The 12,217-nt window shown below is 40.9% G+C and overlaps 2 protein-coding genes across 3 annotated transcripts in view; one reads left to right on the forward strand and one right to left on the reverse strand.

The window, feature by feature from the left end:
* SENP7 (SUMO specific peptidase 7) overlaps positions 1-347 on the reverse strand; it is a 172,213-nt gene extending 171,866 nt beyond the window's left edge. The window contains exon 1 of the mRNA XM_089910473.1: positions 2-347. The gene's annotated coding sequence lies outside the window, so the exon portion shown is untranslated. The remainder of the gene's footprint in view (position 1) is intronic.
* TRMT10C (tRNA methyltransferase 10C, mitochondrial RNase P subunit) lies at positions 132-4,258 on the forward strand. Of its 2 annotated transcripts, none has more exons than XM_089910499.1 (2): positions 132-217; positions 2,516-4,258. In XM_089910499.1, exon 2 carries the CDS (start codon positions 2,546-2,548, stop codon positions 3,803-3,805), a length of 1,260 nt encoding a protein of 419 aa, XP_089766625.1. In that variant the 5' UTR covers positions 132-217; positions 2,516-2,545; the 3' UTR covers positions 3,806-4,258. The 2 variants fall into 2 exon arrangements, with proteins under 2 accessions (XP_089766625.1, XP_022448138.1); XM_022592430.2 differs by having other exon boundaries at positions 155-334.
* Positions 4,259-12,217: the final 7,959 nt, after the last annotated feature.

The following is a 12,217-nucleotide window of genomic DNA, read 5'->3' on the forward strand; positions in this document are numbered from 1 at the left end:
CCTGGCTTCAGCCCCCAAACCTCACAACGCGGTCTCAATAGTCTTTGTATTGCTGCTGTCAGTGGATGTTTTTCAGCCTGCGTTGCACGACAGTGCTGCTTTCCAGGCCGGAAGGCTTGCCCCTTTGGCATGACGTCATATGGCAGCGCCGGAAGGAGGGGAAGGGATTTCCGGCTGCGGGTCTCGTGTCAACGACGGATACTGAGCAGAGTGATAGGTAATCTGTGGGTCAGGTGCAGCGCGGATCCCTGGGCAGCATTTCCCGGCAGAATCCTGCGTCCTCTGGGGTTCCTTGTGGTTTGCACTGGCCGGAGCCACTGTGTTTGCACTCCTGGTACGGGCGGGTTTCTTATCTCCCAATGTGTGTGGTGAGGTGGGAGGATGCGGGAGACCTAACATACGCATACCGGAGCTTGTGCGTTAAGAAGGCCCACAGATAAGAGAAAGCCTAGTGATTTAATAAACCATACGTACAGTACCTGGGACGAGAGCAGTGTTTCCCAGAATGATATCCTTGTTCCCCTTTTAAATATTTGGGGGTTTTGTTTCTTTGATATCCTAAAAATATTTACCATTTACAAAGACAAAACTCAAAAGACTTTTTCCGAAATCAGTGTTTCTCGTATTGGGGCTGAGAACTCTCGGTTAACTATTTCGAGGAGTCTGAAGGAAATTGTATTTTCTTTAAAAGGTGTCTGAACGTGTTTTAAATGTGAGACGCATTGACCCGGAGTATTTAATCGAAAAATAGATAAATGTGAACTATATACTGCCAAATATTGGGTTCGATGTTACTATAAATACAGTCCTTGTCCTGATAGAGTTTACCACATAGTGGGGCTAATAAGTAGCCAGGAAATTACAATGCAGTGTTACTATGGTGCAGAAGTACAGGGTGCTAAAAGATCTAATAGGAATACTTGATCTAAAGTTTGAGGTGGCAGATAGCTAGAGATGTAGCTGAAGAGGTAAGCAAATGGTGATTTTGTGAAAAAAGTTTATAAGCCATATATATAAGTTTAGATTTTAACCTGGCAGCAGTGAGTTTTAAAATACACATTGAGGATTATGTGAGTGTATTGATCAGATCTGCAGTAGCTCCAAATGGCTTAGAGATGAGGGAGAGCAAATCTAGAGGCTAGCAGATACAATTAAGAAAATGAGGTTGAGGGAATTCCCTGGCAGCCCAGTGGTTGGGACTACGTGCTCTCACTGCAGAGGGCCCGGGTACCATCACTGGTCGGGGAATTAAGATCCTGCAAGCTGTGCAGCGCAGCCTCCCGCCTCCAAAAGAAAAAAAAAAGATAAGAAAATGAGGTTGAAGAGAAGTGACTGGATTAGAGAAGTATTTAGAAACTAAATAAATATAACTCAAATTAGGAATGGAGGGTGTGAGGGGGACAGTTATGAAATGACTCCCAGTTTCTGCCTTCAGCAAGTGTATGGATAGTAGTGTCCCTCCCTGAAATAACACAGAAGGAGAAGCAGATTGGGAAGGGAAGGGAGACAGATTTCAGTTTGTTGCGTTTGAGGTGTCATCTGATACATGGTGATCAAAGTCAAGGAGGTAGATCAGAGTTCATAGGGAAAATGTTTAGATTGAAAAAAGGGCTAAGGACAGAACTCAGAAGCACATCCACCATGTGTGTGTTGGGGGTGTAGGGGGAATGGATCTGAGCATCATTGCACAGGTCAGAGACCCAGGAGCATGCAGCGTCATTAAATGAAGCCAAGGGAAGAAGGAACTTTTCAAGTATTTTAGTTGCATTTGGTGAAAAGTTGAATTCCTTTTTTTGCTTCAAGTCCAGCACTAGTTTCACATCTTTAAGCATCTTCATTGTTTTGTGGACATCCAGACCTTTAGGATAAAATTGTGGAGCTTATATATATTTGCCCTAATTTTGGATATTTTGTGTGGCAATAACTTTATTTGCTGTGAAGTCTAAATTGGAGAAGGGAGGTTTTTTTTTTTTTTAAATCAGTAGATCTCTCTATATTTCTATTTTGAAAACATATAAGGGCATTGGTACAGCAGCTGCTAAGTACTTTTTACTAGTTGCCATTTTCTGTGACTTTTCTTCCCTTTGTCTTCATGTATTGCTTGTTAAGGGTCTTGTGTTTGGGTCTGTATCTGGGCTTAGTAGAAAGCGGAGAAGAATACAGCACCATAATCTCAGCCATATAGTGGTACATAACTTTGTTATCCGGTAACATTGATCTTCTGGGTCCCTAGATACAAAGCTGAAAAGGATCTTCAAGGTATCCTTTTGCCTAAAACAATAGTGAAGTTCATATCTAAAATAAGAACCGAAATAAGTTTTGAACTTTTTGTCTAGTGAATGATCACAGGCTCTAGGCCACAGGAGTCTAAGAAAAATTAATGGTGCAAAAATAACTTGGACTAAGATTCCACTTTATGTTTCAGAAATAAATTGCATTTTGGTATCTCAAATTTATACTTGCACAGTTATTTGAGAGGTTTTTAACTTTTCATTACATTTTTCTTTTTTTATAGGGCTTTTCTTACAAGCCTGTTTTCCTCAAAATGAGTGTCAGTGTCACCTTCTTAAGACCTTTTGCCAGAGTTTTGGTGCCATTTACCCTTCATAGGAAGAGAAGGGTTTTATATTCAACAACTCTGCAGAGATACACATCTTCCAAAATACCAGCTGTGTCCTATCCTAATAAGGAGAGTACATCACCTCCTGAAGAGCTGGAGTTGGATAGGTGGAAAATTACAATGAAATCTAGTGTGCGAGAAGAGGGTGTTTCAACAGTCTCAAGTAGCAAGGATGAAGATACTCTAGCTGCCACCAGGGAATTAATTGAGATGTGGAGATTGCTTCGCAGAGAAGTACCAGAACACATCAGTGAAGAAGAGCTCAAAACCGTTATGGAATGTGTTTCTAAATCGTCAAAAAGAAAATATTTAAAATATTTATATATTAAGGAAAAAATGAAAAAAGCCAAGCAAATAAAAAAGGAAATGAAAATAGCAGCAAAAGAACAAGTAAAAAAAGATCAGCTACCAGAAACCACTAAGGAAGATAAACAGCAAAACTTTCTGTTTCTACGACTTTGGGATAGGAATATGGACATTGCAATGGGCTGGAAGGGTGCCCAGGCCATGCAGTTTGGACAACCTTTGGTTTTTGACATGGCTTATGACGACTATATGAAACCAAAAGAACTGCAGAATGCTGTTTCCCAACTTTTAGAAAGTGAAGGATGGAACAGAAGAAATGTTGACCCTTTCCATATTCATTTCTGCAGTCTTAAAACAGGTGGTCCCTACTATAGAGAGTTAGTTAAACGTTATGGAGAAAAGTGGAACAAATTGCTTTTAACAGCAACAGAAAAGTCTCATGTAGATTTATTTCCAAAGGACAGTATTATATATTTAACTTCAGATTCTCCCAACGTTATGACTACTTTCCAGCATGACAAAATTTATGTAGTGGGATCTTTTGTTGATAAGAATATGCAACCAGGCACATCCCTAGCCAAAGCAAAACGGCTGAAGCTGGCAACAGAATGCCTTCCATTAGATAAATATTTGCAGTGGGACACTGGCACCAAAAATCTCACCTTAGATCAAATGATACGTATTTTGTTATGTCTGAAAAACACTGGTAGTTGGGAAGAGGCTCTGAAGTTTGTTCCTAGGAGAAAACATACTGGTTATCTGGATATTTCTCAGCATTCTCAAGAGTTTTTCAACAGAGTGAAGTCAAAGACTTTTAATTCATTTCCAAGAGGCTCTACAGATAGACACAGAAAAGGTAACTTGAATGAGAATATTTGATAGCTTAAAAAGTAAATGGATTAGGATTACAGTTCTTTTTTTTTTTTTCCAAAATCAGCTGAAATTTTTAGGAAGCCTCTGCTGAAGTAGCACAGGTAATACTCACACTCCTGTTTCTTTTTTTTTTTTGAATTTTATTTTATTTTTTATACAGCAGGTTATTATTAGTTATCCATTTTATACATATTAGCGTATAAATGTCAATCCCAATCTCCCAATTGATCCCACCACCACCACTTAGGAATACAGCTCTGTTAGTCTGTTTCATCCTGAATGGAATTCACTTGCTCTTTTTTTTAAAGGTTGTCTTTCCAAACTAACTGAAGTATTATCTTTCTCCAATTAAATATCTGTAAAACTTTGGAAATATATTTTGTTTACTGTAAAAAGAATCTTACAAAGTAAAAAGAGTTGTCCGTGTTTGTTTGAGCCCAGTAAAATAATTGTACCATTGGTGTGGCTTTTTATGACTACTTTTGAGTCTCAGACTGCATTTTACTTCTTAAATGTTCTTTTAGCCATGTCAACAACTACCCTTTCATCGAAAATTGATGAAACTTCAGGTGGTGGTTCATTTATTTAACATTTGGTACAGTGCTGGGCATGTCATAGGCACTAAGGTATATCATTTAACTGAGTCTTGGTTAAACAAAAAGTTAAGACATCCTTTGGCATGTCATGAGATTGAGCTGTATAGTGAAAAATGGGTTCGTGGGGTAGTGAGAAATGGGTTCGTGGGGATAAAGCTAATTTCTTACCCTCTTAGAAGAAAAGGGTTTATTTGAAGAGTGTTCCTACAGCACTTCCCTGTTGTAGTGTAGATGGCTTTTCTTTTCAAGGAAATACTTCCTTTTTTCCCGCCATGTGATTTGAATGGAAGCTGCCATATTTTTACAGACCTTGCTCCCCTGGCCACAACTGATTATCTCAAAAAAGACACCTCACTCAGGGTTTCCCTGGTGGCGCAGTGGTTAAGAATCCACCTGCCAATGCAGGGGTCACGGGTTCAAGCCCCGGTCCAGGAAGATCCCACATGCTGCAGAGCGGCTAGGCCCGTGAGCCATGGCCGCTGAGCCTGCGCGTCGGAGCCTGTGCTCCGCAACGGGAGAGGCCACAACAGTGAGAGGCCCACGTACCGCAAAAAAAAAAAAAAAAAAGAAAAGGTGATGTGTAAACTTAGAATTGATGAGAAGTGCATTATGAATGAATTTCAACTCTTCAGACCCTACTAAGTAGCAAGGTGCTAATACTTGAACTGCTTGAGATACATGGAAAGTAAAATAGCGTAGTGGTTAAGAAAAAGGGATTAGGATTGCCAGACAGGATTGGCACTAGAGGAAGGCAAACAAGGCTCCTAGTGCACCTCACGAGCCTCCTGTGTCCCAGCCCTGCTCTCTGGGTTCCAGCTCCACCCTACGGGTTCTGACATTGCCTAGATTAATCTCTTGAAATTTCAGTTTTCCTCATCTATAAAAAGATTAGAAATGGTTCTTGACTCATATAAAACATTTAATATGGTGTCCGTCTGGCACATAAGTGCTAAGTAAATATAAACTAATTAATTCAGACTATACATTCAAAATGTATAGAATTTCTAATACGGTATATGCAAGTTATTGTGTCCCTTTGAGGAATACATTTGTATTTCTGTGTAACAATATGCTAAGGTGTTTCAGTGATGCAACACTAGAATTTTTCTTCTTAATTTTTTTCCTTCGCAATAGCCAAGCAGTAACTGATTTCTAAGACTGCTTCTCTCTTATGTAGATGGATCACAGTGGCAAGCTCATCCACAGTTTGAGCTCATACTGATTTTAATTTTACAAATTTTTTTGAATTTGGAATTTACCAGAACCTCGGATACTGCTTCAGTTTCTCCAAACTAGATGGTCTGATTTCCTGGCCGTGAATTAGGAAGTAACAGCTTCTCTCTTTATCTTAAACACCCAATAATTTATCCTATAGTATTCTTTCTCTTTGAAGGTAACTTTTGCTTCCTATGGTCTAATCATCTTCCCCTTCTTACCTATTGGCGACATGTTTTCATGTAATAACATTTCTAGTTCTCTCCTTTTGCTCTTTTCAAACATGCTACCAAATTTCCAGCTTTTAATAATTAAACAATTTAAAAAGAAGTCTTTGTTTGCTACTATTATCCCTACTATATTATGCAGTTCAACTTCTAAGCCAGATCCTTCAAGTAAGTATTCAGAACACAGTTTCCATTTCCTCTACACCACTGCTGTTAATAGAAATATAATGCAATCCACGTATGTACTTTTAAAATTCGCAGTAGCCATGTTAAAGATAAAAGGTGAACTTAATTTTAATATATTTAAACCATATGTCGACACTATTATTTCAATTTGTATTCATTATTAAAAACTAATGAGATTTTACATTCATATTCAATTTTTCAAACTAAGCATTCAAAATCTGGTCGTATTTTAATGGTTATAGCACATCTTAATATGAATACCAGGCTACTCTTGCCTTCTGAAATGGCCCATACTCTGTGGAGTATGTTTCTCCCAGCACCGCTTTCATTTTCCCAGATGACCCCATGCCCTGGGGCCACCTCTCGCCTTTTGAGACAGCTCACGCTATGGAGTGTGTATCTCTCTAAATAAACCTTTTCATTTTAAGAAAAAATATACGAATGCTAAATTTTCAATTGTTAAAGTAAAATGCAATCCTACGAAAATGACAGAATTGTGTTTTTAAAAAGCTAACTGCTTCGGTTTTTTAACTTAAATAACATTGAGTTCAGTTCTTCAGTTGCACGAACCACACTTCAAGTGCTTAATAGTCACATGTAGCTAGTGGCTGCCATGTCGAACTGTGCAGCTTGAGTACTGCTTGATAAAACTGATCTGTGCTTACATAAGTTGTACTGTTTCCAGCCAGTTTCAGTGGCCACTTTCTACTAATTAAAAAAGACCATGAATATCTCACTGAACTCTTCCCTGCTTGAAAAACTTCTTCCTTGATTTCCATATCACAGCAATTGTCTTACTTTTCCCAGTCTAGCAGGTTATCTTCCTCATTGGCTCATTCATTCATTCATCAAATGTTTATTGAGTACCTACTACGTGCCCAGAAGCATTTCAGGTGTTGGTGATACAGCAGTGGGAATACAGAATATTCCCAGCCTTCATGGATATTAAATTCTGGCAGGCAGAAAGGAGACAAGACATAAATAATAGAAAATGTCAGATGGTAATAAGTAATATGAAGGTTAAGGGAGAAAGGGGAACACTGGAGTGGGGAGGCATTACTATTTTATACAAGGTGGTTGGGGACTGTCTTCTAAGTAGGTTGCTCACTGTGCAAGAACACCCATACAACCCTCTCCAAGCCATGCACTCTGGTGCAGGGCCATGTTTGCTAGAAGAAGCACTGTTTTCTTCATACACAGGTACTATCTGCCTTTAAGCCAAGTGCTTAAAAGATTGCACCCAGGGACTTCCTTCGTGGCACAGTGGTTAAGAATCCACCTGCCAATGCAGGGTACACGAGTTCAAGTCCTGGTCTGGGAAGATCCCACATGCCGCGGAGCGACTAAGCCCGTGCGCCACAACTGCTGAGCCTGCGCTCTAGAGCCCGCGCGCCCACGTGCCTAGAGCCCATGCTCCACAACAAGAGAAGCCACCGCAATGAGAAGCCCACGCACTGCAACGAAGAGTAGCCCCGCTCGCCGCAACTAGAGAAAGCCCACGTGCAGCAACGAAGACCCAACACAGCCAAAACTAAATAAAATAAAATAAATTTATATAAAAAAAAATTGCAACCAATAACAGGGTATCCCTTTTCTAATTTGCACAAAGACTGATAAGATGACGTTTGAGCAAAGACCTGAAGAAAGTGAGAGTGAGCTATGGAGATACGAGGAAAGGGAATTTCCAGTAAAGGGAACAATGAGTGCAAAGGCCCTGAGAGAGGGTTCAAGACACAAGGAGGCTAATGTAGCTGAAGCAGAGTGGGTAAAGAGAGATAAAGATGAGGTCAGAGGAGTAGCTAGGGGTCTGTCATGTAAGCCTCTCATTGTAAGGACTTGGTTTTTATTCTGAATAAGATGGGAAGATCAGATGGTCTTGAGCAAAAAAGTGACACGTTCCTGATATTTTAACAGGATGACTAGAATGCAAGCTCCATGAGGGCAGGGATTTTTTTTCTGTCCTTTTTAACATTTTTTAAAACTGCTTACTCTTTCTTTCTTTTCTTTTCTTTTCTTTTCTTTCTTTCTTTCTTTCTTTCATTCTTTCTTTCTTTCTTTCATCTTGGCTGCACCGCGTCTTAGTTGCAGCACACGGGATCTTCTCTGTGGCATGTGGACTCTTAGTTGTGGCATGCAAACTCTTAGTTGCGGCATGCATGTGGGATCTAGTTCCCCAACCAGGGATCGAACCCGGACCCCCTGCATTGGGAGTGTGGGGTCTTACCCATGAACTACCAGGGAAATCCCTAAAAAAATTTTTTTTGTTGTTGAAGTACAGTTGATTTACAATGTTGTGTCAATTTTTGCAAGATCTCAGTTCCCCAACCAGGGATTGAACCCGGGTCTCGTCAGTGAAAGCCCAGAATCCTAACCACTAGGCCACCAGGGAACTCCCTTTTCTGTCTTATTTACTGCTGTATCCCCAGGACTTGGTACAGTGCCTGGCACATAACAAGCACCTTAAAATTTATTAAGTCAATCAATCTGATTCATTTTAAAAGAGTCACTTTGGCTGCTGTATTGAGACGAGAAGAGAGGGACCAGCTAGGAGGCTACTGCAGAAACAAAGGTGAAAGATAATAGTGAGTTGGACCAGGGTGGTAGCAGAGTAGGTATCAAATACCAAAGAGATATTGGAGACAATGAGTATAAACAATCCTTTCAAAGAGTTACTATATGAAGGGGAATAGTAATAAGGAGCTAGAGGGAGTTATGAGATCAAGAGAAGAGTTTTTAATTTTGCTATAGTTGTTTTGTAGATATGGGAGATACAAAGCATGTATGTTTGGTGTTGGAAATGATCCAGTAGTTGGCGGGGTGGGGAGGATCTGATAAAACAGTGGAGTGGGATGGGATTTACTACATTAGTAACAGAAAAGAAGACAGAAAATCTAGGTACAAACGCAGGTACCACACCACAGATATGGTGAGAATATACAGAAGTTCTGTTTTGATTTCTATTATTTTCTTACTGAAAATAAGAATCAAAGTCATCAGTTGAGGGGAGCTCAGAGAAAGTGGGAAACAGTCTAGGAAAGTGAGTGAATTAGGGTCATGGTTCTCAAAGTGTGGTCCCCAGACTAGCAGCCTCATCATTTGGGAACTAGTTAGAAATGTAAATTTGGGGGCCCCACCCACTGAGTCTACTGAATCAAAAACTCTGTCCATGGCACTACAGTTTTAACTGTTTTAAGAAGACTTTCAGGGACTTCCCTGGTGGCACAGTGGTTAAGGATCCGCCTACCAATGCAGGGGACTCAGGTTCGATCCCTGGTCCAGGAAGATCCCACATGCCGCAGAGCAACTAAGCCCGTGCACCACAACTACTAGAGCCCATGTGCCACCACTACTGAGCCCATGCACCACAACTATCGAAGGCCCTCTAGGGCCCGCATGCCGCAACTGCTGAGCCCGCATGTTGCAACTACTGAAGCCCACGCGCCTAGAGCCCGTGCTCCGCAACAAGAGAAGCCACCGCAATGAGAAGCCCGCGCACCGCAACGAAGAGTTAAGTAGCCCCGGCTTACTGCAACTAGAGAAAGCCTGCGAATGGCAACGAAGACCCAATGCAGCCAAAAAAAAAGAGAAGCCTTTCAGATGACTCTGATGTATACTAAATCTTGAGAATGGTATAGGGAAATATAATGGGATTACAGGCTGAATTAAGAACCAAGGTTAGTGATGAATTGGAAAAGAATTTGAAAAAAAATAAAAAATTAAAATTAAAAAATGTAAGCACACACACACACAAAACAAAGCCCATGAGCTGCTGTCACTTGACACCCAATGCAATTCTGTTTCTGTATTTCATGGTACAACATCAGATAGCTCAAGCCCAACTGGGTAATTTAATATTACACGGTCATGGGGCCAACCCTGATCTAACCAGTGAATGAGTGTTTTGGATTACTTGGATGAATAGAAATATGTTTTCATCTTAATTTGGGCTGTAAAGAAATTTGAAAGTTAGAAAACAGAAACAAGGTTAGTGAAACCATGATTAGTCACTTTTCCTCTCTAATTTGTTGTAGCTCTGTGCCTGAATTCCACACTCGGCTCCACCCCTTACTTATCTTTTCAGTGTCCCAGTTTCCTCTTCTATAAAAATAAAGTAATTGTAGCACTTAATTCATAGGATGATGATTTAGTGTACTTGATTTCATGTTAAAAAAATTGCAGACTATGCTTGGCATATAGTAAGCATAAATATATGTTGGAGGGGCTTCCCTGGTGGCACAGTAGTTGAGAATCTGTCTGCCAATGCAGGGGACACAGTTCGAGCCCTGGTCCGGGAAGATCCCACATGCTGTGGAGCAACTAAGCCCGTGCACCACAACTACTGAGCCTGCATTCTAGAGCCCACGAGCCACAACTACTGAGCCCGCGTGCCACAACTACTGAAGCCCACATGCCTAGAGCCCATACTCTGCAACGAGAAGCCACCGCAATGAGAAGCCTATGCACAGCAACGAAGAGTAGCCCCCACTCACCACAACTAGAGAAAGTCCGTGCACAGCAATGAAGACCCAACGCAGCCAAAAATAAATATTTTTTTAAAAACCTACATAAATTATAATAATAGTTGTCTATATTACTCTCCATTTTCAGCTTGTTTACTCATTATTTGAAGAGCTCTTTAGAGACTGCAAACAATAGCTACTATTAAGCAAGTGCCCGCCACAAGCCAGGCACTGTATTACAAATTTTACCTGTATTATCACACTTATTCCTCTCAGTAACCCTATGAGTATTAGTACATTTTTATAGTTAAAATATATTCAGTAAGATTACCTTATCCGTTCAAACTCACAGATTAGCAAATAGCAGGGTTATAATCTAAATTCGGTTTTGTCTGATGCAATCAATGCTGCTGCTCTTTGCCCTGCACTCCACTGCCTTTTCATCCATTAACCCATTTGCTGGGGGTTACTGAAGCTTGCATTCACTTCTTCAATGGATATTTATTGAAAACTGGTATAATCTAGGTCCTAGGGAAACAATGGTGAGCAAGATAGGCACAATATGACCTCATGGAACAGACAGGTGAATGGATTAATATCTTCCATCCTTAACTTCTGCAGTGTGGTATATGGAACTGGATAGCTGTATGTGACCTCTCTAAATTTCATTTTTCTCATTTAGAAATATAAGCATCAGGGCTTCCCTAGTGGCGCAGTGGTTGAGAATCCGCCTGCCGATGCAGGGGACACGGGTTCATGCCCCGGTCCGGGAAGATCCCATATGCCGCGGGGCAGCTGGGCCCGTGAGCCATGGCCGCTGAGCCTGAGCATCCGGAGCCTGTGCTCCGCAACGGGAGAGGCCACAGCAGTGAGAGGCCTGCGTACCACAAAAAAAAAAAAAAAAAAAAGTATAAGCATCACGTCATGTATCCTCAATAAGCTGTATTCCCAGCAATCAATAAATGGATACACATAAAAACTCAAAAAAAGCATATATAAGCAAATACATACATAATTACAAATAAAAATCACATGTTTATGTCTCCATTTATTTATTTATTTATTTGGTTGCACCAGGTCTTAGTTGCGGGCTCCTTACTTGTGGCAGGGGGCTCCTTAGTTGCCGCTCGTGGGCTCCTTAGTTGCAGCAGGTAGGCTCCTTAGTGGTGGCATGTGAACTCTTAGTTGTGGCATGCATGTGGGACCTCATTCCCTGACCAGGGGTGGAACGCAGGCCCCCTGCATTGGGAGCATGGAGTCTTATCCACTGTGCCACCAGGCAAGTCCCTATGTCTCCATTTAAAACATGATTAAAAGTAAGAGTCTCAGGAATTCCCTGGCGGTCCAGTGGTTAGGACTCCACGCTTTCACTGCAGAGGGCCTGAGTTCAGTCCCTAGTCGGGGAACTAAGATCCCTGAAAGCCGCTTGGTACGGGCAAAAAAAAAAAAAAAGAGAGACTCAGCGATTAAGTAACTTTTGAAGATCACATCTAGGAAAAATAAAACAAACATGAATTACCTATTCTATGTAAAATAGTTTGCTGGGCACTTTTACATATACTGTCATAGATGGTGGACCAGGGACTTCAAATCACCAAATCACCGTATCAGCAAACCACCCTGTTTCTGTCGTGGGAAACACACTTTGATTCTTTCTGCATTCTCCAGACTCGGAGCCTGAGGAGTCATCCATTCACAAATACTGAGCACCTTTCATATATGAAATGTGCAATA

The sequence above is a fragment of the Delphinapterus leucas genome, chromosome 4, assembly GCF_059928025.1.
Source record: "Delphinapterus leucas isolate spDelLeu-1000000601 "Yukka" chromosome 4, BTC_Dleu_Yukka2, whole genome shotgun sequence".
NCBI classification, from domain to species: Eukaryota; Metazoa; Chordata; class Mammalia; order Artiodactyla; family Monodontidae; genus Delphinapterus; species Delphinapterus leucas.

Coding starts and splice junctions, on each gene's coding strand:
- TRMT10C (XM_089910499.1), top strand. CDS start 2,546: ATGAGTGTCAGTGTCACCTTCTTAAGACCTTTTGCCAGAGTTTTGGTG.